We start from the raw sequence: 24,801 nt of genomic DNA on the forward strand, positions 1-24,801 counted from the left end.
GGTGGACAGTTGGGCGGGGCAGGCGCAAAACGCATTTCAAATCGAAAAGTGGAACTTCATTTGGCGCGGGGAAACGGCGGCAGGTGACTAACCGGGATTCGTCTCTCCACATGGGCCTGATTACAGGGTACCAACAAGATAGTTTCGACACATGGTCATGAAAATAAATAAGAATTCCTAATTGTTATAATTAAAACCTGCTGATAATTAAAACCTTAGCCAAAAAGTAATTTCCATCCTTTTTAGTTAATTAGATTTGTTATTCAATCCATAGTTAAAAAGTTATATCATTATTAGTATTTCCCTATGAATCCATCTTGTTTTATACAAATATGGTGTTATATTAAGACTACCAACTTGATTTAAATAAATATATATTTATTTTGACTTGCTAAAGGGTGTCAGCCAGCTGCATCCCCAAACAGGCCATCATATTTAAGTTTCTTTTTAGTTCGACTGCCTTGTTGGATGGAAAATCGACTAAATGCACCGTTTTATGTGCTTTATGCTCGCAGGCCGACCTGTACAGGCCGTCCTGTCGACGTCGAAACAGGACCAACCAAATCTAATAGCCATATTTTCCTACGGCAGCATATTTTTTGGAACTTGTCCGCCTTGGTGGTTGATTTCCGCTCGGAAAGTGCAACCAGGGATGAAGTGGGGGTTGTGCTGGGTTTTTGGGTGGGTTGAGGCTGGCCAAAGTTGGGTGGTGAGGCGCGAATCGACTCGGGATGGTCGCTAAAAAGTGCATTTTCAGTCCTGGTGTCCCGTTTCGGGATTACGGGGGTTGGCGTCAAAAGGTCAGTGACAGGGTGGAATATTACAATATATTGTATGGGAAACGGAAAATACTTCTTTTGTTGAAAATTTGACATGCGCTCGCTAGTGGGATTTTCGATTCAGAATTAGGCAACTGTTTTGAAGTACATTTAACTTAAACCTTGACTTATTTGAAATTTTAAGAGTTAATTAATATTAAAAACGTAAGAGTATAGCTACAATGCTCTTTAGTAAAATATATGAACTTTGTATTGCAATCCTGATTGTTTTGAATTTTTTATAGCAAGTGATTGATGAAACCCTTTTCCATTTGTTTTTTAAAAAAAACTCTATAAATGCTTTCCTTTTAGTTAACATTTCTTTTAAAGGTTTAGAAATAATATATGAACCAGAATTTTCCCCTTGTGTTCTAGATACATTCATATAAATATTCCAATAACGATAAATTTTTGAGATTGAGGAACATCGTTTGTTAATTATTCAAATCAAATTGTTTTTTGAAATCTCAGTTTATAAAAAATCCATTTTTTTTTGTTGTTCAAAACTATAAAATCTACAATGCTATAGCTGGATAAAGTATCTTACGATTCGAGATGTATGTATGTTTTAATTCATTGTTAAAAGCAAATTAATTTCCTTTTTTTCTTTTAAATCTACATCTTAAAAATCATCTAACCTTATTTGTTTCAAAATGGAAAATTGTACTATATTTTACTATACCATACTCTTAAGATTTCAATTAAATATTTATTTTCAGATTTTAATCAAGTTTTGATGAACTACACATTTTGTTTGACCTCACAAAACATAAACAATTTATAAATAATATTACAAATAATATTAATTTTGAAAAACATAGAATTATATTATTTATGAAACAGTAACATATTTTACGATTTTATAAGTTAAAAACACCATTGGTCTTCAATTCTCGGCCTATTGAGAATTTCAAAAAAACTAGGAATGTCTTCCAGAAAATTTGAAGTGTAGACTGAAAGCTCAGAACAGTACGGCAAATCGCCTATAGAACCGTATATTTTCAGTGTATTTTTTAACAGGACCCTTCACTGACCTGCACCATTTTGTCGTCCTAGTGTGGGAGTCCCGTTAATGAGTCCTAATCCAAATGTTCAAAGCCGGTTGCTCGGCGGCTGGGCAACGGTAAATCGCGCGGAGCGGAGGGAACCGTTAGAGCGAGACGTCAGCAAAACAAAACGAAGGCGGCTACAACTACAACGACTGAACTCAAAGACGCGAGAGAGCGGCGCACGTGGTAGATTCACTTTTGTTTTTTGGCTGCGCTTCTGTGGCACGGCCTGCCGAATTCATTGAATTTAATTTAAGTTGTACGAGCACCCACGCACACGCACTCGCAGCTGCACGGGGCGAAGAGTGTGGGAGGAGGAGTGCAACGAAAAGGCGGGAGAAGCGAAACGAAAGACACGCGGTTTCAAGTCGTTTGCTGTGATTATCGCGGAATTATTCCTTGGTTCGCCTTTATTCTGTGTTTTTACTGCATTGTGCGAGTCCCAGTTGGCTGCGCCATTCACGTTCAGCGTGGTTTTTGTTTTCGATTTCCGTGCGCCAGACGAACCGAACGCGATCCCAGCCTGTTTATTCCTGTTCCGATTTCCCGACGATTTCCCAATTTCCCCGACGTTCTGATGAAAAATCAGCTGCTGGCAGTGTGACCGCGCGAAGTTCGAGCAATTAGACCGCCGGCACAAGGAAATTTTTTCTTTATTCGATATATTTCGTTTGGTCACATTGCAAAGAAGTGTTAACTAACAGTGAAGCCATCCATAACAGTTCTGTTAAGTGCCAGCGCTTACTAACACGCCATCTATAACAAAATAAGTCAAAGGGAACAAAAGGAGAAACTCATGGCGCCTAAGCTCAAAAATAAAATTTTAAGAAGGAAGATGAGGAAAATATTTGCATTTAAAAAATTCAATATGTATATAGGTTGCGCCTTTAGGATTATTAAACAATTTGTGCAATTTAAAAATATTATTATTAGGAAACTTAGTACCAGATCTGGGAAGCTACTTTTGACGAAAAGTGTTTGCTATGTTCAATTTCATTACTGAAACATCTGAAATACAAATATATAAGTTTTTAAAATTGTTTTTTTTTTTTTAATCTACATTTTATGATGATTAACTTCAAATTTCAAGAAAATAAAACTAGTTTTGAAACCAAAGTGGTAATTATAAATGATATTTAGAGATAGCCTTGACTTTTGCTCGTGATACTAATTTTACAAATTTGTTAACCATTTCATTTAACGATCTATTCGTGCTTAGAGGATTCCAGTTTGTGAGCGTTCCAGAAGATGATTCAATGACATCGGTTGCCAGTTGCTGAAGCTGCCATCGCTGACCATGCAGACGTGTCGATCGATGAAGCAGAAAAGCTTCCCCACGCGATAGATCTGTGTATAAAAATAAAGTTACAATAAGCAAGAAAACACTTCTAATAAAAAAACATCTCCAGTCACCTGCTTGCCCATCTCCCGTCTCCCTGGAAGCGGAGCGAAGATGATGCCCAAGTCGGCGCACTGCTGCGAGACGAGTTCCTTGAACTCTAGCTGGGCGGGCGGGTGAATCAGGTGGTCCATCATCATCACAGGGGCCGGAGGAACTGGCGGCGGGGGCGTGGGCGTGACCGTGGGCTGTAGCAGGGCGTCGCTAGCCCTGTGCATCATCTCCAGGGCTCGGCGCAGATGCTCCTTGACGCTTGGCTCGCGGAGCAGTGCCTCGCTAAACATGCTCTTCCAGCCGGTGTACCATCGCGATATCTCCGCATAGTCGGGACTCTGATTCAGCCAGACCACGAGCACCTGCATCCAGCGCGGGAAGAAGTGCCTGTCCAGCAACTGAGCCATGTACATGGGTTCGATGAGCTCGTGCCACTCCCACACCTGGTGCCACAGCTCCAGGTCCTGATGCAGTGGATTGATAACGAACTCGCCCAGAGTCGCCTGCAGTTTCGGCACAATGTGCCGCTGCAGGAACTCCTGCATTTCTTCCTCAGGGAAGGCCTTCTGCCAGGGCGTGAGCATGGCCCGGGCGGACCGATCTTGTGGAGACCAGGCGCGCAAAGCTACGCCCAGTTTGCTGCGGATTTGCGGGTAGACGGCTTCCTCCAACTTGCTGCCCAGTATTCCGTGCCACGGCAGCACCCAACTGTCGATGGGCACGGTGTCGGTAAGGGGATCCCACTCCTGGACACCGGCCACCAGACGTGGCAATACCAACTGCTCCAGAACGGAGTCGAGAACCCAGCTGGGTAGCAAGGGGGCCCAGGCGTCAAGGAGGGCAGCCATGGGCGAATGCTCCTTGGAGTGCCAAGCGGCGATGCTGGCCCGGAACGACGGCATCACCCCGGCCCAGATCAGCGAGGAGTACGGATCGAAGACGTTGCGAGGCTGCTGCTCTGAAGGCTCTCCTTTCTGCAGCATCGCGCGCCACTTCTTAATCAGCTGCAAGGGCTCCGTTGGCTTCTCCAGCGGCTGCCACTGAACTAGTTCTCTCTTGAGAAGCGGAGCTATCACGCCCGCTGCCAGATCCGCCAGCCCAAACTCCTGGAACTCGGCTGCGTAGTCTTCGAGAAGCTCCCGGAAGATCACTTCCGCCTGAGGCAGTGACAAATCGGGATTCTCACTCAGGCGCTCCACCCGTTCCAGCGATTCCTCCAGAGTGCGTATGTGGTTCCGTTCCAGTTGGACGATCTCTTCCAGCTTTCTGTGCTCACTTTCCAGCGCTGCCTGTTGGCTGGAGCACTCTCGCTCCTGATTGTCGATGGCGATGATCTGCTGCTCGCACTGACTCACCAAGAGCTGCAAGTTGTGGGTCAGTTCGGGCATGGCAAACACGCAGACGGGAGCGACTCCCTTTTCGGTCGGCTCTGCATCGTAGAGCGTCTCTTCCGGCGTAATTTTGGCCTGGCCCAAAGCGTGATATCCGCTCAGCACTCGCTTCTCGGGTCCCGTCATGTCAATTACCGGTACGTTGCCCAGTTTCTTGCTGAGCTTCTCCGAAAGCAGGTGGCTCGACGTGTGGCCCTTGGCGATCACCTCCTCTACGGACTTGTAGTAGTAGCGCTTTCCCTGCCGCTCGCCAGGATCGGCGGCTCCAGCGGCTCCACCCTTGCGCCACTTGTTCAGCTGCTCCTTGAACTCCTTGGCTTCGCGCACATCCTCATCCACCTTGATGCTCTTCGTGGGCTTTCCACCAATGCTGGCAGCTGTTTCGGGTCCATATGCACCGATGGCGCCTCTGCCTTTGCGGACATGAGCCTGCACCGGCTGCGAGATGCCCTGCAGGTCTTTGCCCAGACCCTTGCCGGGCTCATAGCCCATCTGGAGGAGGAGCTTAGCTCCAATGCCTCGCGTATGCTGTTCCCAGGCACCCACGTTTCGTTCACTCGAGATGTGGGAGCGGTGTTGGAAGGGGGCACTGATTGGCTTGCGGCTCAGAGAGGGCCGCTCCTCCTCCGCGGAGCTGTTGGCGCTGTCCGGGTCGCTCTGCCCGAAGGCCGGACGACCACTGGCGGTGGACTCATCGCTCTGCTCGTCCTGATCCGCCCCTGATCCTCCATCGTCCTTAGCCTTTAGTTCCTTTTTCTTCTTTTTGCCCGCCTGCTGAATGCCACCGGCAACGAAGCTGACGGGCATGGTGTAATCCTTGGGCTTCCGGGCGGACCGCCCCCTCCGCGTTCCACCGCCCTCACCACCGCTCTCCTCCTCGCTGTCATCCGCCCAGATGCCTGCAAAGTGGGGAGGGCTTATTGGAGTTGCTTAGAATTAAGGGACCTCCTGCTCACCGTAGATCTGTTGGTGCCTGCTCTGGCGTCCACGGGGCCGGTTGATGTTGAACTCATTGTCCAGATCATAGTCTGTTATTTCAAAGCGCTCGTACTCGTTGTCCGACATTGCAATATCACGTAAATACGGAGAAGGAAGTTTTAGAAATTCTGTAAACAAAACACACTAATGTAATAGAGATGGCACTTGCGTGCTATAAGCCGCAAGCCAATAATCATTAAACTATCGATTGCCAAGGTGCGCAGAAGATATCGGTGCGAATTTTGAATTTTGAATGTTTCCACTGTGCGTCCAATTGGAGGTTTCGAATGCATTCCGAAATTGTGCTAGTTTTGCGCAGAGTAAAAGCTATCAGCAATGCAAAGAAGAAAAATGTAAATATATAATGTTATCAATAAGATCTATAGCAACACTTTTTGGTACATGTTCTTTTCCATTGGGCTCTACATAAGGTACCATTATATTCCCTACAGAAGCTTGAAATGTATCGTGAAGAACATTTTGTAGGTTATGGTTACAGTAATTATATATAGTTATACCCATTACTCGTGGAATAAAAGGGTATATTAGATTCGCCGGAAAGTATGTAGCAGGTAACGTTTACTCTAACGCCCACAAACGGCTCGAACGCCTAACTCCGCCCACATAACATCTACTGAAATAGGCGGTAGGTGGCGCCCTAAAATATAGCTTTCCTGTAAAGATATCTCCATTTCCCTTCTGCTCCGATAAGCTGAGTAACGGGTATCTGATAGTCGAGGCACTCGACTATTGCGTACTATCTTGTTTTTATTGTATTTATCGATGAATTAAAAATGTAAAATAAAAAATTAAACTCAACTAATTATTTGTTGTGTATTTTGACATTATATCGTTATATTTCTTTTTCTCCACCCTAAATAACTTACATAAAAATTTGATTGATTGATTTAGTGATTGATTTAGATTTCAAAATACTGTTTTTAAGCGCCAATTTAAAATACAACATAGGTTTAAGAACCTTTCGATGTTCAATCAACTTTGAATAATTCATAAATCTGGTCATATTTGGAATAAAATCAAGAATGATTTAATAATTAAGTAAGAAGGTTCAGGCATGATTTTAGTACAAATAATTCTTTAATCAAAATACAAATATTATGACATTAAACTGTGTGCTAGATATAGAGAAATAAGTATTGGAAACTATATTGAGCATATTCAGAAAAAAGAGTTATGAATTATTAGAGTTGGCAAACATTCAAATTCCAAAATGTGCTCAATGTGAGAACTTTTTGAGCACTAACGTTCTTAAATGGTAAGCAGGAAATCGTTCTTAAGTCAAGTTCGTTTGCAATTGTTTTTAGCACGGTTATTTTCCTTGAGTGTAGATATGAACAACTTACCCTGACTTAAGTAGACAATATTTAAGATTGTAAAGTTAAACTTATATTATTTTATTTATTTTGCCAAAAGCTAACTAAAAAAAGTTAAAACACCAAAGTTTAGGAAAATCCAATGAACAGATATGAAGAAAACTTTTAGTGTTAATTTTAGTTGATTTTGCTTAGGGAAAAGCCCATCGATTCAGACTGATAACTAGGTAATACCCAAGTCGATTGTTGTCTAAGCAGTTAGACTACTAACTGTTGATTAGCTTATCATTTGATTGGAGCAAATGAGTTGTTATGATAACGGCGATTCCAACAGGATTATAATATACGAATACTTTGCCTGATAAGCGGTTGAGTACTACGGCAAGTTGTAGATTTGCTTCTGTAGGTCCGATAACTCTGCTTGGAATTTTAGTCTCTTCCGAATAGCCGCCATGTGCGCATTGTGCGCATTTGATAAGTTTACGATCGTTTTTGGTGCATTGATACACAGAATTAAATATTTATAAATATTAAGATCAAGTAAGAAATGTAGATCTCAGTTGTAGTGAAAGTGAAAGAAGTCTCTAAACGCTGTATTCTTGAATCCTAAGAAATGGCTCTTTATAGAGATGACTTCTAGCTAATGTCAGACAAAAACATGAACTTAATATGCGTATTGATGATTTGAATCAAGAAAAAAGTTGATTGTTTATCAACCACTGTTGTTTATCAACCACTATAAATCGTGGTATTTCACCAAGAGAAAGGAGGTATTTACTTCGGGCCAGCCCCATTATCAGAACATTATAAACCATCGAGGAGTCCCTTACCTCGGCAGCACTTTTCGTGTGGTCTTATCAGATGCGTACAATAATAATTAGGGATGATACAATACAAGGTAAATTTGGATTCGATTTCTGAATCCAGCTTAGTACGCTCAGAGCTCTATCAACGGATGTGTAACTATTCGTCCTTCGTCTGTTTCTCTTGCAGTTGAATAACTGTTCGATTGCAAGGTGGACGTGGAGTGTTTATGGTGTCTAGTGAGCAAGTAATTCAAAGCTTACAGCCCCATATCGAAGGTTATAAGTCAACAATGTCGGCCATCAGCTTCGGGAACCGGAGGTATATCCGTCTGTGGCCAGTCCTCATCCTTCTCAGTATAGCACTCCTGCTAGTTTGGAGGAACTTGCAGCAGGCTCATAAGATAGCGAAAATCGGTGCGCACAAATCCGAAGTATCTTTATCCAACGACTCGCGTAGGAAAAGTTATCTGGAGTATGAAAAGCCACCTAAGATTACCAGACGAGTGGAGTCTCCACGCACCAAGGAACTGCGGCAACTGCTCAAGTGCCGGGACAGATCTCTCCGTTTTCAGAGACTCCAGCACGGGGAGTACTGGTTGCTCCAGAACCTAGTGATTGGGCGAAAGAGCCGGCTAGTTGGCTGCGCCGAGTCAGTGACGTACACCACAAACGGGGACTATACGTTCTTCGATAATCTCGAAACAGTAGTCACACGGTGAGTGCTCTGCAATAAAACTCTGTTATCGTTCTGAGATTCCTAATATATAAATACATTTCCGAGTAAAATATAACACACGGAAATAATTATTATACTGAGCAATAAATTAAAATAAAGTTTTAATTTTTTTCATTTGCAAAGACACATGTACATATGTAGTTACAAAAAAACTACTGTAGAACCTTACTTTTGAAAATTCTTTAAATTAAATAATTACATTTCACATGTTCGGTTAGGTATATAAAAAATTATTTTTAAAAAATTTCATATTTTTGCACTTGCTTTTTAAAAAGTTCAATAAGTGTTATTATTTTGACCGTAGCTGTACATAAGTGGGGATAAAACACGTCGACTCAATGTAATTTCTAGTCATCATCCAATTCCCGCAGAAAGCATATCTCAGAACTCAACGGAAAAGCCTGAAACTTATGAAATCGACAAAAACTTAACTCAAAATAATTTGAATTTTTGTTGCGGTATTTAACCGGAAACATGTGCGCTATTTTTTTTATGTTATAAAACTTTATAAGACACGGGGTAGACCTTATCAAATTATCGGTACTTTTTCTTTATTTTACACAATAAATTTGCAGTTGGCGTGCTCCTGTGAGCTTTGCCATTCATACGCCTGGATATGATCTGAGTACTACATTGGATGCGATTCGGTATGTGCGAAACTGTTTACCGGAGAGCGAGTTGATCCAGGACTGGGTCACCTTCCACGTGTACTTCTCCAACCGGCACATACCTGAATTCGTGCCCTTTGAAGAGGCCGAGGTCCTAGGTCAGCCCCTCATTTGCTCCCTGGCCAATGGATCCCTGGCTCCGCCGCCCTACACCCTAGTCCCCCGCAACGAAAGCTACAAGGTCATGGCCAACCTCACCTACCCCATCAACGTAGGCAGGAATATAGCCAGGCAGGCGGTCAACACCCACTTCATCTTCGCCTGCGACATCGAGCTTTATCCCAGTCTCGGCTTTGTAGATCAATTCCTGGACATGGTGGCCAATAATCACAGTGTCCTAGCCCTGGACCCCAAACAGCCGAGGAGGGTGTACCCCCTGCCAGTTTTCGAGATTGAGACTGGAGTCGAAATTCCTGCCAACAAGGCGGAGCTACTGGCCCTCTATGGGAACAAGCAGGCACAGGTGTTCCACATGAAACTCTGCTCCACCTGCCACATGATTCCAAACCAGGAAGCGTGGCTCAATCAAACCTCTAGTCAAAAAGATCACCAGCTTCATGTGTTCAGCAAGACTCTGCGGAAAAAAAAATTCGGAGCTTGGGAGCCGTTCTACGTAAGCGATAACACTGAACCGCTCTTCGACGAGAGAGTCACCTGGGAGGGACAGTCCAACAAGCGCATTCAGGTGGGTAAATTTCCCAAAGGCAGTCGGCTTTCTAGCGTAAGAACTATAAACTTTTCCGAATTTTATTTTGTAAAACTAAAATGAAAAAACGTATTAATATTCAATCAAACAAAAACGCCTCTTAACGGGGTAAAAGTCTAGTGACGATCGCACCTACAGTACTTAAAAGTTCTGATATTAACTTTTGTGACGAAAATGTATTATACGATAAACTAAATGAACACATTTTCTTTATTTTTTACATTAACTAACAACAACTAACAACTAATATTTCCTATATTGAGCTGTTTAAATGTATCGTATACGATTTCTAGGATCCTAAAACATAATAAAACGATAAACGGACAAACAGAATTATTTTTACAGTTTAGGTGTCATTCGACGTGTATTTTAAGTGAGATCAGAATTAGGTTAATAGCGGGGGTTATTTATCCCCACATACAAGATTAGGTTTTCCAAATATTCACTTTTACACTTCCACCACTCTTTCAACCCCTCGATTGAAGTGCCACTCGTAACCATTGTGCGAATACTGTAGATTTTAATTTCTTAGTGTATGTATAGCAATCGCCTTCGCACACTCTCCTGGTGTGCTTCGTCACTACGAGGACTGCCCTCCACAGTGATTTAGACATTTTCCTTTGGTGTATGTTCATACAATTGGTAAAGTAATACATTTCATGGCGTTCAAGGTCCTGAAATTAAATTGTTTAACTCACAATGCTTTATATATATTTTTTCAGAATTTTGCCATGTGCCTGTTGGGCTACGAATACCACGTCTTGGATCCGGCATTTTTGGTGCACAGTCCCGGCATAAAGGAATTCAGCAAGAAGGATTCTTCTCGTCTTCAATACGCAAAGGAAATGACGAAGTTTATCAAAGCGAAAATCGAGCCCGAGTATCGAGTGTTGTTTGGACAAAACAAAGGCTGCAGGACGTGACAATGGGGGCCAACTAGCTTAAATATTAAATGTTTTGACTTCTCAACGGTTATTTGGTTACATAATTATAAATTTATGAAATTGTAATGCATAAGACTGGTGTGTAGGCTTGAAATACTGCAATTGGCAGTCCTTCAGATCTTAAGTTCTAAATGTTATTAATTTATATTGTATTTATTGATATGGTCTGGAAAATAAAATCATCATCTAGCGACAAATGAATGGTGCCCTAAACTCTTCTAGATTCCAACTCTTCTTTCTTTGTGCAAATAGTCTTCGTTAATGGCATTTCGCAGCAAGACGTTTGAAAGGAGCTCCTGACGCTGGAAAAATTCCGAAGAGACATCCTGAGGTGGTTTTTGTGGAGCACGACTATCAGCTTTTTGGTCCTGCCACCATTTTGTTTGCGGAACATCCCACAGTTTTTGTCCTGCTTTGGGCATAACATAAATAATTATGGGTTGCTGTGAGATTGGATTAACTGGTAATATTTGTTTATTAAGGGTTCCATCAGTTACTGGATTCAGGGGATCGGTTCCATAAAGTCGTTGGTATCGTTCGCTCCGCACCAGAAACATAATTTGCACGAAGGCAATTAACGTCAAGGTATCGTAGGCCACGAGCACTGCAAATTTTTTCTTAGTAAAATGCAGTATTTAATCCTAGTTCCTTACTTGCATAGAAGGTCAGACAAAGGGTTATCAGGATTAGGGTGGCCAAGGGAACAATATGTCTGGCGATCCGAAGGGATATAATTGTAAAAACCACTACTTGAACTGTGAAAATGAACTCGAAGATAGCCAAAGGTATAACGTGGTACTTCTTGAGCTGCTTGAAAACAAAAAAAGACTTGAGTGAATCGACCACGCGATTTTGGGTGCTTACCTTGTATGCTCCAAAGGCCGCTAAAATGCAGGCTATAATATGACATAAGCTGTAAAGTTGCAAAAACATCATCAGCTCTCTTGGATCTGTAAAATAGGGAATAAGTTTCAGATAAGGAAATACTAATTGGGAGTAAGTGCTTTTCTTAGTGGTCTTGTGAAGTTGAATTAGCTCGCTAATATAGGAATAACTAAGAAGTGAATAAAAAAAGACTGCTTAGTTAAATTAAATTGTTATTAATGTTGACTTAAGAATTCAATAAACAAGAAAACGAGCTATAGAGTTATAATTTTGTAAACATTTACATGTTTCCTTTTTCCATGATTATGTAAATTAAAGCAAAAATCTTTAAACTCACATTTTTCCACCCAGTCAGTCGTAATCCTCATAATCTTGCTAGTCTTATAGTGGGCTTCCAATATGTTGATCACGGAGAAGAGGAAAGAGGTGCCATCGGAGAAAATCATCCACATGATGATAATGCTTTTTAACTAATCACAAGGGAATTTAGAGAGAATTTAGATTTAACATATTGCAATATAATATTTCGATTGCGGCTTACGGCGGCAATGGTGCAGATGCAAAGGACTCCAAGTCGAACGGAGGCGCAAAAGAAGTAGCTCTCCATGAGAACCATGTTGTCGCAGGACGAACTGGGCCAACGGTCCTGGTTAGCGTGGACATTTTGTGGCTTTCTCTTCGGGATCTGGCCAACGAATGATAGATGTTGGCCATTCGAACCTGAACTCAACACTTTTGACCGTGGTCTCCATTACTGCGAGGTATTCAGATTGGCATCTTGAACATGGTTTTGTCATTTGCCGCGCGGTAATTACTCCGCTTTTGTTGTTAGCTGACTCACCGCATTCCCTGAGCTCGGTTCAGTTCTGATTTATGAACCGCCATTACCGGTAATACAAATTCAATATGTTATTCATGGAATCCTATATGTGTTATTGCTCGGTGCGACTGGGAGTCATTATCGTAGCTGTTTTGGCCATCGTAAGTGACTTTAAATGTGAAATATCAAATAATATTAAACCGTTTCCTACAGATTCGAGCCTTTGCTCAGAGTTTAACTCTTTTCCTGATGGGCGTAAAATTCTTTGAGCCCCTGATCGATTTGTTTGAGCACGATGTGGAGTACAGGGACAAGGGCTGGGTTAGAAAATACATCAGTTTTAGTCAAAACTGTTAGTGTCCTTTTTTATTTATTCAAAATATAAAATAATCTTCTTTTATTTTATATGTGTAGCTCCCGAAAGCTTCTGTGCTGTTTTTCACGTAATAGCATTTGCTCATATGGGTGCTGCTGTCTTAAGTATTTATGGTGCCTTGAAGGTATGTCTAAGCGAGACTTTTAAATGTATTTTTTCTTTAATAACTTTTATATTTTTAATCCTAATAGTTACGAAAATGGTTTGTGATTCCCTTGGCAGTTTTCGAGTTTTTTTACGTCGTTAGCTTTACGTTCCTTCACATTGTTCTTATGATCATGCTGAAGAAGCTGATTAACTTGGGCTATCTTATAATTCTTACTATTCTGGGCTGCTTCTACATACGTAAGTAATGCTTTGATATTAGCAGTCTGTGATCTGATAGGCTTATTTTACTTTAATCAGTTTTCTTGGGCTACAATGCCTGCACCTGCGTGGCCATGTTCCAGATAATCACCCTGGTGAAGAGTGCCCGTTACCGCGAGATCTATGGCGATGATCCATTCCACCCGCTGGCCATGCGGACCAGTCACCAGAGGGAATCCGAGAAGCCGCTCCAGGTGCTCCGGATGCACGACATGCACGACACAAACATCGATGAGCAGAAGCGGCTGAGCAAGTTGGGATTGTGGCCACGCCGTCATCCGCCGGTGGTGTCCGTCCTGCCCAGGCAGCCGGAGTATCCTCAGCCGCAGTTAAAGTGGTGGCAGCAGCAGGCCTTGAGCACGTCCGAGGACCACTCGCAGGATCAGTCCGTCCACCGCAACTGGCAGCCCATGGAGCTCCTCAATGGCGTGGGCGGCGATGTGCAGCGCAAAAGTGACCTGAATCGACGGTACGCCGAAAATCAGCTGCATCGATGGTACTGATCCCTCGGCTTCACTTTCAGTAACATTTTATTAAAATGAGTATTATTCAAGAAATAGAGGGCATAATCATGAAAAGTCAATAAATATTACAATTTATTCATTTCAAATGTTGAAGACCTTTAAACAAATTCGATCTTAAATCGAGAGATTTTTCTTGAATCACATATATTATTTCTAACCAGACGCAAAATATTTATTTCAAAAGTTCAAAAAAATGGTAATATTTTAAATATTTATTTAAAATAAAGAAATTTGTCTTTCAATGTTATGATCCCTTTTTAAAGAAAATTACTAAACTGTATGAAAAATTAAGGTACACTGGTGAAAAAAATTCTGGACTTAAACCGGTGTCGTACTAGAAATATTGTTATTTTTATATTTTTTTCGTAATCTTGCTTATGCAAAACAGAGAGGTGAAAATAATTTCTCTGTGAAAAACACAAAATGCTGTGGGGAATGCCGCTTTATCTCCAATCCGAAATTTTCTAATCCCAATGGCGGACCAACACTGTGACTATGAAAGGCCTTATCTACTTATTCAATAAGTCTTCGATTCCCATTTTCTGCACTTTACCGAGCCACGCAATCCAGAGATCCCCGCGCAACAATATCCTGAGCTCCCAACCAGTACTCCGGCTTTTGGTGGACACTTTGCATAAACGGCACTACAGATTATGCAACTGTCTGCGAGACACTTTGCATATCCTCGACCAGGAAGCGGGGTGCTTCAATGGCCGGTTCGACTTACAAATGCTTTTCCCATTCCACATTCCACATCCCCGACAAAGTGCACAGCGACCGGAAAAGCGAAAGAGACGGCAAGCGAGCTGCAGCAAAGGATGGGGATAATACTTGGCGGCGCTTTGTGTTGGTTGAACGACAAAAATCAAATGCTTTACAATTGGTGACGCCGGCAATGGACCATGAGTCGCTGAGCATGGGGCAGGGAGTTGGGGACTAGAATTCAACAATACTCTGCCACTCTGCCAACAGAAATCCCGGCCACATGGACATCACTTGTTCTCAGGAGACTTCTGCGTTATGTGCTGACAGTTTTGTTGACTGCCGACCATTTGCTGCTGCCTCTATGCTGCTGGGATTGCAGCTCCTGCTCCAGTTGGCCCAACTTTTAAATAATTTAATTAAAAGTTTTGGGAAAAATTACATTGCCAAGTCAATCAGAGCTAAACCTGCTACTTTGTTTGGAAACAATGCACACATGCTTAAATACTATGAACGCTTAATAAACTAGCTATTCTGAAATATTAGAAAGCAGATTTAGCAAATCACTAAAAAATCTACTAAGAAAAGATGATTTCTAAATCCCTTATGATGAAGCGCAAAAGTATGCAGTTATAATTATTAAACAGGAAAGTGCAAAGGATTAATGTTAATTCAAATCCTGATAATTTGTGATTTTTGGCATCTCCTTAAAAATGATGAGATACCTTCCACTTTTGTATCTTTTTGTGATTACCTGCTTGGCTACTCCTTATAAACCCTAAATTTATGTAAGCTCCACTAATCCTATTGCCGCCGCCTTCAAGGCAAACGTTGTCCTGACGGCCTCCAAAGGACATCTACGAAGTCTTTAGTAAACGGCTGGATACACGTAAGACGATACGTGTCGCTGATTATCTGCCGTGTGCTTAGTAGTGGATTAAGTTGCCAAAAAAACGTGGTAAAAATGCCAAGAGACTGTACCTTGTCGACAAGGAAATACTTCAGGTGCGGACTTTTAAGAACACTTAAGGTAAATTGATACACTTAACGAAACACAAGACATACATTCTTTTAAAAATTAAAAGCAGTGTAAGCCTGGGGGCTACCGTTCTAATGTGATGGCATTCTTAAAACTTTTTAAAACTTAAATTTATTAATGGCAAAATTAAGGAAAAATATAAAAATTCTTTTTTTTTTGCTAAACCACTGGGAAGTCTACCTAGGCGCCAGTCTAAGTCCGCTCCTGGCTGGGTGAATGTAAAGTGTTGTCCTGGGCAGGCTCAACAAGTAGGTGGAAATCGTTGAGGGTTCGAGGAGGAATGTAGTTTGAGTAGAAGACATGCTGCAAGGATTTTTAATTCAGTGTGCGTGTGTGTGCAAGGCTGAAAAGGATTTGACCCAGGACGCAACTGGAAAGTGAATTAAAGATTAACTGGAGTGATTTGCGAATCTCATGGAATAACTAAATTGAAAATTTATGGAATAAAACATTATGTAGCATATTTTATTTGGTGACAGCAGAAAATTGCACTTTGGACTTAGTTGCCAATTCAGTTTGGATTGGTAGCATGAATTCCAAAGTATTTACTGAGTGGAAACCCAGTGATTTATTGATGGATTACTTTTACACATTTATTCCCAACAGTAAATGATATGAGTTTTGGGCAAATTTTTGCTCAAATTGCTCTGCAACGCCGGGACGTTCCTTAACTATAATTTCCGCTCAAATGGTGGGCAGGTGATGCTCGGTGCGATGAAGGAGGTTTGCGTTCTTGTTCAGGGGCTGCAGCTTCACGTAATCCTGGTGCGGATGGTGATGATGCTGCGTGCTGGGCAGCAGCGGTAATGATGTGTTTGAAGTCTGGAAGTAAAGGGGGTTGTTTAATTTAAAGTTCTATATTTTAAAAATATTAGGTATCAAATTAAATATCAAACAAAAACACCCCCGAAAGAGTCAAAAAAAAATATGTCTGAGCTCGCACCTTTGATTTGTCCCGGGCCGCCGCAATGGCCGCCGCCTGGGCGGGACCCGTCTGGAGCTGCTGGGCCGCTGTGGCCAGCATGAACTGCTGGGAGGCGAGCTGCTGCTGGCGGAGATTGGCCGCCTCCAAGCTGTTCACGTGCTCCAGCTCCCGCTGCTTGGCGATGTAGTCGTCGAAGTAGGAGTGCTTTGTGAGCTTCTCGCAGGACCAGCGCTTGGCCGGGTCTTTGTCCAGGCACTTTTTGAGAAAGTCGATGGTCAGTGGGTTCTGCTGCGACTTGGCCGGCATCTTGTCCTCCAGCGGCTCCAGCGTGGGCGGCACAGGCAGAGTTATGCCCTTAAAGTACTCGTTCTGTCCGAAGATCTGGATGTGGCGGGGCAGCAGATCGCCAAGGGTCTTGCGGATCAGGTAAAGCTGGTCCACGTCACTTCTTCCCGGCCAGAGGGCTTCGCCGCGCACCAGCTCCGCGAAGAGGCAACCGATGGCCCAAACGTCCACGGGGGTGCCGTACTGGGTATCGCCCACCAGGAGCTCCGGCGCCCTGTACCACCTGGTGGCCACGTAGTCCGTGTAGTTCTCCCCGGGACTGAGCATGCGGGCGAAGCCAAAGTCGCACAGCTTCACCTGACCCTGGGCAGTTAAGAGGATGTTCTCCGGCTTGATGTCCCGGTGCAGACAGCCCTGCTTGTGGCAGTAGGCCACGCCCAGCAGGGTCTGGTAGCAGATCTGTTTGGTCAAGTGCTCCGGGCAGCCCTGCGGATGGCGCTCCAGCTCGTGGAGCACGGTCAGCTCGCAGAACTCGAAGACCAGGTGGAGGCGGCGCTTCCGTCGGAACACTTCCAGCAGGGAGACCAGGTTCGGATGCTTCAGGTTCTGCAAGATGGAAATTTCAATCAGTAATATTGTTTTTATTAGTCACTAATGGTTTCAAAATAATCACAAGATTGAATTCGTGATTTATATCAGAGTTTTGGCGGTTCGGTTCTATAGAATTACATTTTTCAGTGAACTTAAAATAATATATTTTATTTTTTACAACGGTTCGGGTTATTTGAGCCAATGTTAAAATATAGTAATAAACATTTTTTAACAAAAAATAACTTATGCCATAGGTCCCACAAGCTTTAAAGCATTTCTTTATAGAGATAAATTTGTGCATTGGAATTACTTTTGCTAAGATCTGATAACTGGTTCGATTTTAAATAACAAATTCGGTTTGCATTTAAAAAAAAGGGTTTTTTCTAGGGTCTCTTCTTTTTTAAGAAATTATATCTACAAAATTATAGAATAGTTTTGAATGTTATTCAAAACAAAAATTTCGAGTCAGTTCCAATGTTGTAATACTTTGATATAGAACAGCAACAAACTTAAAAAGCATCCGTTGATCGTTTCTGACACCAACGACTTGTGAGGATGCCGAACAGTCGGCACTTACCTTCAGCAGCCTAATTTCTCTCAGTGCGATTTTCCGTATGGCTGGATCGTCCTCGGACTCCACAAACCTCTTCACCGCCACCAGGGCGCCCGTTTCCCGATCCCGGCACTTGTAGACCACCCCGTAGGAGCCCTCGCCCAGCCGACTGAGCTTCTCGTAGCGGTCCATTTTGCTGCTACCTTGTGGTCTGCAAGGAAGTGTACAAAGAGAGTTATTCCCGGAATCCTGATTTTTATTGCGGCTAACGTTTAGTTTGAGTTACGAGTGGGTTTTACCTTAAGCTCAAACACTGACCACGTTTGATGTTTGCACGTCGCATTGCTTTGCATTGAGCACATAAAATGTTAAGAAATTTTTCTGTTTGATAGCTCAGACACGAACACATGTGGGATCTCAGGGGCAGACTGGCATTCGGGTGTGTACGAGTATGGAGTGACTTTCGTTCTGGTATTTCAATACCTGTTTTATGATTTTTTGTGTATGTATATTTACAAGTTTTCAGTTTGAATAAGTTTTATTCATGGGATGTCCGGAACATTGTGAAGGTTTGGTTACACGAATTCGGTATGATTTGGTTAGTTGATTTCGATGGAATGAAACAAAAAGCAAATGGAAAACGTTTAGAATGAGTAGACTTATTTAAAACATAAAAGTAAGGGATAAATTTGGGGGAGTAATTTGTGAAAAAAAAAAACAATCAGTTTGCTCTTAAAAAAGGCTGAAAAACAGTTAAGAGTGACACATAATTGTGAAATGTATGCAAAGATTTCCAGAACAACTTTCAAAAAAATCCTTTTTTGGGTAAACAATTTTTCTAATAATTAATATTTACAAATTTTAAATTGATTTTAATACAAATCATTTTTACTAATATATTTAGTTCAGTTTGATGTGCCTTATTTCAAAATCCGTTAGTCTGAGCCAAATAAATCGATATGGTGAACGTCATATTGTCATAAGATATATGCACAGAAACCTAATAATTACCTTTCAGCGCATAAGCACGAAAGCTAAATCGATAATTGGCTCCAATAGCTTAATATGTCATTAAGGTTTAGTTATATCGATTGTCAAATATTGTCAGGATATACCAGAAACCTTAATCTAACCTAAAAAATTAAATATTTTTAAACATTTCAAAAGGTCAAATAACCCTTTCATACAAAAACCAAATTAAATATTTCCCCAAACATTGAGAGTCCTAAAGTAATCGGCGTGGCGATTGTCCATTTCCTAGTGGATACGGAACCAAAGCTAATTAACTTCCTAACATGAGCACGAAAACTTAATCGATTTTTTCCCCACTTGGAAAAGTGTTGTTTCTTGGCAATTGGCATCACTGGCCGAGGACTCTAAGAGTCGACAGTTCAATGCCAACAACAAAGCCGGGGTAACTGAACCCTTCTCGAGACCCGAGGCCTTATGCATCTCTGCTGACATGTGTGTAGGTCATAAACATAACATGCAATTAGATATTGGTGTGCTGGTGGGGGTGGCTCGAATAACACAAATTGTGAAGGCAACACAGGACACCGAGGAGGTAGCAAGCAGACGACTTACCTAGGCACCCATCTGGCTAAGATCTGACGTATTTGCCACTACAGGTATGTATTGGATTGCGGATGAATGGGGTTTATTTTGGAAAAGATCTGGGTAAGTCTACGATACACACCATGCGCCAACTTTTCATCTACGCCCCGTCGATCAATAATTATTTGAATGGGCAGACCGCTAGAACGGACGTATGTTTTGACTGACAACCAAGCACTGAATGGGGGAATGCTCCTGGCTCTCAGGACTCGGCTGCGAGGACCCAGGTCGATTCCACCCCACTGGCCAATGTCATAGCAATGCGACCAAAGTTAACAAAGCAAAAACCACAACAAAACCAAATCCATGCGCAGTTGCCCCAAAGTTGTTCAAGAAGTTTCTCCCCTTTTGTTGTTTTTTGCCCGCGACGACCGGAAGACATTCAAGGTGTGCTTCCCTGGCTTTCTTCGCCGCTTTCCCCACACATTTTGAGGTTACCTGGTGGCGTTCTTGGGAACTGGGTTCTTTGACATAGATTGTTGGAGGATTCTTTATGGCCAAACTGGTGCAGCAGTGCAATTTGCTGGTCGTTACTGCCATTGGGGTGGATTTAATGCGGGTTCCTTATTAGTTATTATGGTTTGGGTCACGGTGCAATTATGACATGATTAGGGGAGCTCTCCCTTGCTGTGTTACGTTAGTATTAACTAATACTAACTAACTAACTGGGAAACGAATTTGTGCTAACCCGTTTTTACTTTAATCTTTTGCAAAGGCAATCACATATACCAAATAGTAACTTCCCTAAATGTCCTAAGTCACTTATAATAGTTTTTTAGACTGTTTTTCACCCTTTCAATTTTATTATTTAGGTATCCTACCTGCGCAATGAAAACAATTTTGAAATCTCAAACATTTTCATTTTATCATCTAGTTTTCTCCGGTACACTTTTTTCTATATTTAGTTTCTGTTTCCGTGCTTCCGTGTTTAGCCAACTTGGGCCAAAAAGAGAGTCGCGAAGGCTATTGACAGAACGACACGATGTGAAGACGTTAAGAGCCGGCAAAAGACTGAGGTGCCTTTGGCCAGAATCGAGTTTGGAGAGAACCGGAGTTTGTGGGCGCTCGATTGCAGCGACGGCCAGCGCACATACGCCGTGTTGGCCGGTGGCGACTTTGATTGCCAGGTTTTTGTTTGCCCGGGTCTCGCGTGTTTGATTAAATATGCATTAAAATGCAAGGGAATAACACGAAGGCGAGTGGCAAAAATGAATTAGATACGATTACCGCGCATACGTAACAAGTAAGGTACAAATAAAAGGATACTCTGGTTGGGATCACTCATTTTTTATACCTTGTTTTTCGTCCATTTCCCTGATGTTTCACCTTTAAGAGCCCCCACTGATTTCTTCAATTCAATTTGCATAATTACAGGGGACTAGTGACGACCCCATTCCGCTTTTACCGCCTGGCTGGTTGGCTATTTATACATTCGACAGCTTTTGTTTTCCGCGAAAACACTTTAACTTTCCCCCCTTTGATTCTTCCTTTATTCCTGGTTTGTGTGGCGTTTGATTGTATTTTTTATTAATTGTGTTATGGAGTTGTTTGCACACCATAGTAATGTATTGTTCCTGTAGGTGGCATGATGTTTGCATTTGATGTTGGGGTCAACGCTCAGCTCAACGGCTATTCAAGTGTATTATTCTATACTCGAGACTATTGTGTGTTTGCCTTTCTGATATTGACCCCCGGTAATTGTATTGGAAAGTTATTGTACTTTAAATGAATGATTTTTGCAGTGAAGGATTTCGTGGACAATGGGAAATAGATATGTGTATAAAAAGATAAAAGGTTAACGATTTGAGTTCATGTAGGACATAATGAATGTAGGATAATATGAAGTTTGAATATTATTACTAATTGTATTGTATTACTTTTCTAGTCTATTTATATTTCCCTATTAATATAATTTAAAGTTTAATTTCAATTCCGCAAACGTAGGATTGTACCACGAAATGATTAGTCTGAACTCAAATTAGATATTTTCAAACAAACCTGCCATTTTCCAGCTTGTTAAACAGTGTTCTTTGTGAATAAAAAAATATTCTAGGCAGTATACATTTTTTGCAAAAATAGAAACAATATGACAAGCAGGGAAAAGTTGCTTGCAAACCCCAACGTTGCCTTGCGAAGGCCGTGAACCTTATGCCCATAAAAATATACCGCGTTTGTGGTGGGGATGGGTTGTGTTGACGTGGCCTTTTGGAAAAACAAGCGTAAAATGCAATAAATAACAGGCCATTAATGCCAAATGCTCACACACGCACCGAGAGCCCGAAAGTTTGTGCGGTGTCTGTGCAAAAAGCGGTGCATACTTACGGGCTGATAAACAGGGTGGAGGGTGGAAGGGCGGAAGAGCCATATGCGTGTGAAATGAAAGGCCAAGGCCGTTGCAACACCAGCCGACTCAAATGTCATTCGGAAAAAGTTGCTCCTCTGCACTGGTTTTGCTTTCTGCACACTATTTTACTTTCATTCCGCAAAAAGTTGGCAAGGCTAATTAGGCCCACGAACCGAGCTAATCGACCCACCTGAACTCCCTGGCCTCCACTAAGTCCGGCTCATTGCACACCTGGATCTTCTGAATGAGGCGGTAGAGGAACGAGTTCTGGAAGGACTGCGGCAAGTAGTACGAGTAGCTGTGAAACATGGCACGTCGCAGAAGGTTCGCACGGCTGCAGGGTCCCAGGATGACTAAGGCTCACTTCGACGGTCTCCCGTCTATTTATTTTATCGATACATGATTTCGAATGCAACGGACATCATGAATACTTTATGCATGGAGTGACATTCTCATTCTCAGACAGGTGCAAAAAAGAAATGCCTCTGTTCCTTGACGTGCCTCGTGTCGGCAGTGCTTTTTCACTTTGTTTGAGATTTTTTTTGTGTATCAAAAAGCATGTGGCTGGGCAAAGCCAAAGGAACATGCAAATGAGGCAGGCGCATTATGCGAGAAGTGAGAGTTGCGCCGGCAGGCAGACGAGAATCTGGGGGCTTGCCAAAGCAGAATTTGCCACATGCCACCGTGAGGCGCACGAAATCAGTGCTCCAAGCCGGGCAAAAGGAAACGACTCGAGGGGACTCAAATATGTGAAGTGAGCAGGGCTCAGCTAGCTTGGAACCCACTGTGGGAATGAGAGCGACTGTCAATTGCCAGCCAAAGCGAGCACCCAGCTGGCGAACTTAAATCGTGAATGGAATCCAGCATTGCCTAGATCGGGGAGTGTTATTTTCACTACTTTTGTGGTACCTACACTAGACAACTAGCCTTGTTTGTATGTAAATGGAGGTAATATTGGGAGATATCATTGTGAAACAAAAGAAAATGCCACAGACCAGTGCCTCGATCACTGGATATCACCTACTTTGTTGACCAATTTTGAAATAAATATATAACGCTAGTTGCAGATGGCATATAGCTTTTAAAATGAGTTTGATTTGGAAACTTTTTAGCAACTCTAACTTGTTTAAATGTTGATAAACGTACCCCAATCAATAAAAATCTCTTTAACAATTGCATATGCAATCTCTTTCTATATTATGCATTCTTAACAATCCTTATAGTTTCTAAGACATCGATAGGACATGGCGGACATGGGTTTTTCGAACCGGTTATTATCGTGATGAGTAACAAAAGTGACCTCCCTAATTCGAACTTGTTATATTGGTAATACTCATTTATAATAACTTATAATAACTCGACTTCTAACTTAACTTAGAGGAAAAGATGAAATTAATTCCTTCATATCACTATAACCTTTAAATAAAATAAATAAATAATTCCCTCATATATGATATCTACTAATTTGACTTAGATCATTGTTTTTTTCCAGTCTGGTAAACATGTATTTTCTTTCGCCCCCCTTTCGTCGGACCGAGTAAAATGATTTCGTCAAGTATATGTACTCCGTCAGGACAATGATTCTCTTATTTTTATCCGTATTTTCCTTTGGCTTCCCTCGAAGCAGCAGCGCAAATGGCGTTGACATGTGCCGAAAAAGGAGGAAAGCATTAAAAACCGCTATATCATCCGCTGCCATAAGTATGCAATATTCCCCTCGAGTTGCTTGTGTGGCCTGTCAGAAATTGGATGGTAAGCGTGGATGTGGCCAGGGAGGAGTTGGGGTTGGGGGCTGGGTCCAAACATGGAACGCATTTCAATGCAATTTGATGTCTCTGTACTTGATTTCTCTGCTGCTTCCTTTTGTTCTTTTCGGTCCTTTTTTCTGGGCGCACATATTCGTTTTGATTGAATTTCAATTTGATTGCAGTTTTTGTCTTCGCTCGGTCCTGTGGCTTGTTGGTAGGTTTTTGTGTAAGTTGAGTAGCTTTTAACTGTCACATTGGGGCGCTCAAAGGAAGTATCTAAATGTTTGTCTGGCAACACAATAAGCCGAACGCATACAAAGGATTTCCAGAACGAATTCACCTTAGGGTTAGCCGCAAGGCTTAAGGTCAAGTCAAAACAAAATCAGGGCCAATATTTATCTGCGCGCCAATCTCCAAGTTCAAGTTTGCGGCACAGCAATGCAAGAATGTTTTAATATAACTTTCTCTACCCTTCAATGCAAGGCAATGTGCCGAATGTGACTTACCTTCTGGGCAGAAGTGGAAGATGGTTACCAAACAGCCAGAGACGTTTCTCCCCGAACCATTTGTCCATAGACAAGCATTCAATAATTGTTCAGGAAATTGATTTTAAGACGCGTTATTACTTGTAGTCTTTCGAAAGTGATTTCCGCATCCCTAACGACTCGAAACTGACATTATTTTCACACGCGAGATGCAAGACAGAGTTCCGCGACCGCTGGCTGAGAAATATTAACAAACTTTGTTTATAAGCGTAGTCCGCACCGTAAACGTAGCCGGAATTTTTATGTGCGCCGGCATTGAAACGCCGAAGACAATGGGATGGAGGTTCCAGGGGGTACGGCTTGTTGGGGTGTTCTTGACGGTTGACATTGGCAACGCTTTGGGGGAAGAAAAGTCCGGCGTGGTAGGGAATGGGCGTCGGAATCAGGGTTGCTTTCCCAGAATATTTGTGTTGTTAACTGTGTTGTTATAGCTCAAGCCGTTGTTTATGTTTTGCGTTGTCAATCTGTTGTCACTAAAAACAAACAACAAATTTGCACAAAGTTTACGCTTTGATTCGCAATACATCTAATAAAGTTATTTCGAGCGGAATTGGTATGATACATTTGGGTGTAATAGAAAACGCTTATACGGCAATTAGGAAAAGGTATCTAAGATAAGGTTCCATACCCTGTGGGTGTAATACTTTTGCTAATATCCAAT

General features: G+C 42.1%; 6 protein-coding genes across 12 annotated transcripts in view; 2 read left to right on the forward strand and 4 right to left on the reverse strand.

The window, feature by feature from the left end:
- LOC108033792 (neuroguidin) overlaps positions 1–2,467 on the reverse strand; it is a 38,635-nt gene extending 36,168 nt beyond the window's left edge. The window contains exon 1 of the mRNA XM_017108402.3: positions 1,853–2,467. Within this exon, the coding sequence (XP_016963891.1) occupies positions 1,853–1,861 (9 nt within the window). The 5' untranslated portion in view covers positions 1,862–2,467. The remainder of the gene's footprint in view (positions 1–1,852) is intronic.
- Positions 2,468–2,904: 437 nt separating this feature from the next.
- Positions 2,905–5,782, reverse strand: LOC108034238 (septin-interacting protein 1). Its single transcript, XM_017109087.3, has 3 exons — positions 5,608–5,782; positions 3,281–5,550; positions 2,905–3,214 (listed from the first exon to the last, which is right to left on the reverse strand). Exons 1-3 carry the CDS (start codon positions 5,714–5,716, stop codon positions 3,083–3,085), a joined length of 2,511 nt encoding a protein of 836 aa, XP_016964576.1. The 5' UTR covers positions 5,717–5,782; the 3' UTR covers positions 2,905–3,082.
- Positions 5,783–7,463: 1,681 nt separating this feature from the next.
- LOC108033316 (beta-1,4-glucuronyltransferase 1) lies at positions 7,464–11,020 on the forward strand. Its single transcript, XM_017107595.3, has 4 exons — positions 7,464–7,861; positions 7,957–8,484; positions 9,081–9,858; positions 10,602–11,020. The coding sequence occupies exons 2-4, from the start codon at positions 7,997–7,999 to the stop codon at positions 10,800–10,802; spliced, it is 1,467 nt and encodes a 488-aa protein (XP_016963084.1). The 5' UTR covers positions 7,464–7,861; positions 7,957–7,996; the 3' UTR covers positions 10,803–11,020.
- A 19-nt stretch (positions 11,021–11,039) lies between these two features.
- LOC108033319 (uncharacterized) lies at positions 11,040–12,663 on the reverse strand. The gene is made up of 6 exons (XM_017107597.3): positions 12,550–12,663; positions 12,250–12,462; positions 12,046–12,178; positions 11,688–11,773; positions 11,477–11,630; positions 11,040–11,427 (listed from the first exon to the last, which is right to left on the reverse strand). The coding sequence occupies exons 2-6, from the start codon at positions 12,322–12,324 to the stop codon at positions 11,042–11,044; spliced, it is 834 nt and encodes a 277-aa protein (XP_016963086.1). The 5' UTR covers positions 12,325–12,462; positions 12,550–12,663; the 3' UTR covers positions 11,040–11,041.
- Positions 12,615–13,805, forward strand: LOC108033318 (uncharacterized). Its single transcript, XM_017107596.2, has 5 exons — positions 12,615–12,689; positions 12,742–12,880; positions 12,943–13,028; positions 13,096–13,249; positions 13,310–13,805. The coding sequence occupies exons 1-5, from the start codon at positions 12,615–12,617 to the stop codon at positions 13,771–13,773; spliced, it is 918 nt and encodes a 305-aa protein (XP_016963085.1). The 3' UTR covers positions 13,774–13,805.
- Positions 13,806–15,986: 2,181 nt separating this feature from the next.
- On the reverse strand, positions 15,987–24,559 carry LOC108033322 (cyclin-dependent kinase-like 1). Of its 7 annotated transcripts, XM_044094456.2 has the most exons (5): positions 19,586–19,733; positions 19,474–19,511; positions 17,914–18,100; positions 16,479–17,351; positions 15,987–16,357 (listed from the first exon to the last, which is right to left on the reverse strand). In XM_044094456.2, the coding sequence occupies exons 1-5, from the start codon at positions 19,601–19,603 to the stop codon at positions 16,220–16,222; spliced, it is 1,254 nt and encodes a 417-aa protein (XP_043950391.1). In that variant the 5' UTR covers positions 19,604–19,733; the 3' UTR covers positions 15,987–16,219. The 7 variants fall into 7 exon arrangements, with proteins under 7 accessions (XP_043950391.1, XP_043950390.1, XP_050741182.1 ...); XM_044094455.2 differs by lacking the exons at positions 19,474–19,511; positions 19,586–19,733 and adding an exon at positions 24,102–24,559; XM_050885225.1 differs by lacking the exons at positions 19,474–19,511; positions 19,586–19,733 and adding an exon at positions 22,038–22,179.
- Between the last annotated feature and the right edge of the window lie 242 nt (positions 24,560–24,801).

This window comes from Drosophila biarmipes, chromosome 2L (assembly GCF_025231255.1).
Source record: "Drosophila biarmipes strain raj3 chromosome 2L, RU_DBia_V1.1, whole genome shotgun sequence".
In the NCBI taxonomy this organism is placed as follows: domain Eukaryota; kingdom Metazoa; phylum Arthropoda; class Insecta; order Diptera; family Drosophilidae; genus Drosophila; species Drosophila biarmipes.

Bases quoted from the DNA above. Each gene is read 5' to 3' on its own strand.
- LOC108034238 (XM_017109087.3), bottom strand. From the start codon at position 5,716: ATGTCGGACAACGAGTACGAGCGCTTTGAAATAACAGACTATGATCTG. The intron at 5,551-5,607 runs GTGAGCAGGAGG...CCCACTTTGCAG, and splicing joins CAGGCACCAACAGATCTACG to GCATCTGGGCGGATGACAGC. The intron at 3,215-3,280 runs GTGACTGGAGAT...TTTTATACACAG, and splicing joins GACGGGAGATGGGCAAGCAG to ATCTATCGCGTGGGGAAGCT.
- LOC108033316 (XM_017107595.3), top strand. From the start codon at position 7,997: ATGGTGTCTAGTGAGCAAGTAATTCAAAGCTTACAGCCCCATATCGAA. The intron at 8,485-9,080 runs GTGAGTGCTCTG...ATAAATTTGCAG, and splicing joins CTCGAAACAGTAGTCACACG to TTGGCGTGCTCCTGTGAGCT. The intron at 9,859-10,601 runs GTGGGTAAATTT...ATATTTTTTCAG, and splicing joins AGTCCAACAAGCGCATTCAG to AATTTTGCCATGTGCCTGTT.
- LOC108033319 (XM_017107597.3), bottom strand. From the start codon at position 12,324: ATGGTTCTCATGGAGAGCTACTTCTTTTGCGCCTCCGTTCGACTTGGA. The intron at 12,179-12,249 runs GTAAGCCGCAAT...CCTTGTGATTAG, and splicing joins GCATCTGCACCATTGCCGCC to TTAAAAAGCATTATCATCAT. The intron at 11,774-12,045 runs GTGAGTTTAAAG...CCTATTTTACAG, and splicing joins GACTGACTGGGTGGAAAAAT to ATCCAAGAGAGCTGATGATG.
- LOC108033318 (XM_017107596.2), top strand. From the start codon at position 12,615: ATGTTATTCATGGAATCCTATATGTGTTATTGCTCGGTGCGACTGGGA. The intron at 13,029-13,095 runs GTATGTCTAAGC...TAATCCTAATAG, and splicing joins GTATTTATGGTGCCTTGAAG to TTACGAAAATGGTTTGTGAT. The intron at 13,250-13,309 runs GTAAGTAATGCT...TACTTTAATCAG, and splicing joins TCTGGGCTGCTTCTACATAC to TTTTCTTGGGCTACAATGCC.
- LOC108033322 (XM_050885225.1), bottom strand. From the start codon at position 22,156: ATGTTTCACAGCTACTCGTACTACTTGCCGCAGTCCTTCCAGAACTCG. The intron at 18,101-22,037 runs GTGGGTCGATTA...ACTTCCTTGCAG, and splicing joins GTGGAGGCCAGGGAGTTCAG to ACCACAAGGTAGCAGCAAAA. The intron at 16,358-16,478 runs GTGCGAGCTCAG...CTTTACTTCCAG, and splicing joins CGGCCCGGGACAAATCAAAG to ACTTCAAACACATCATTACC.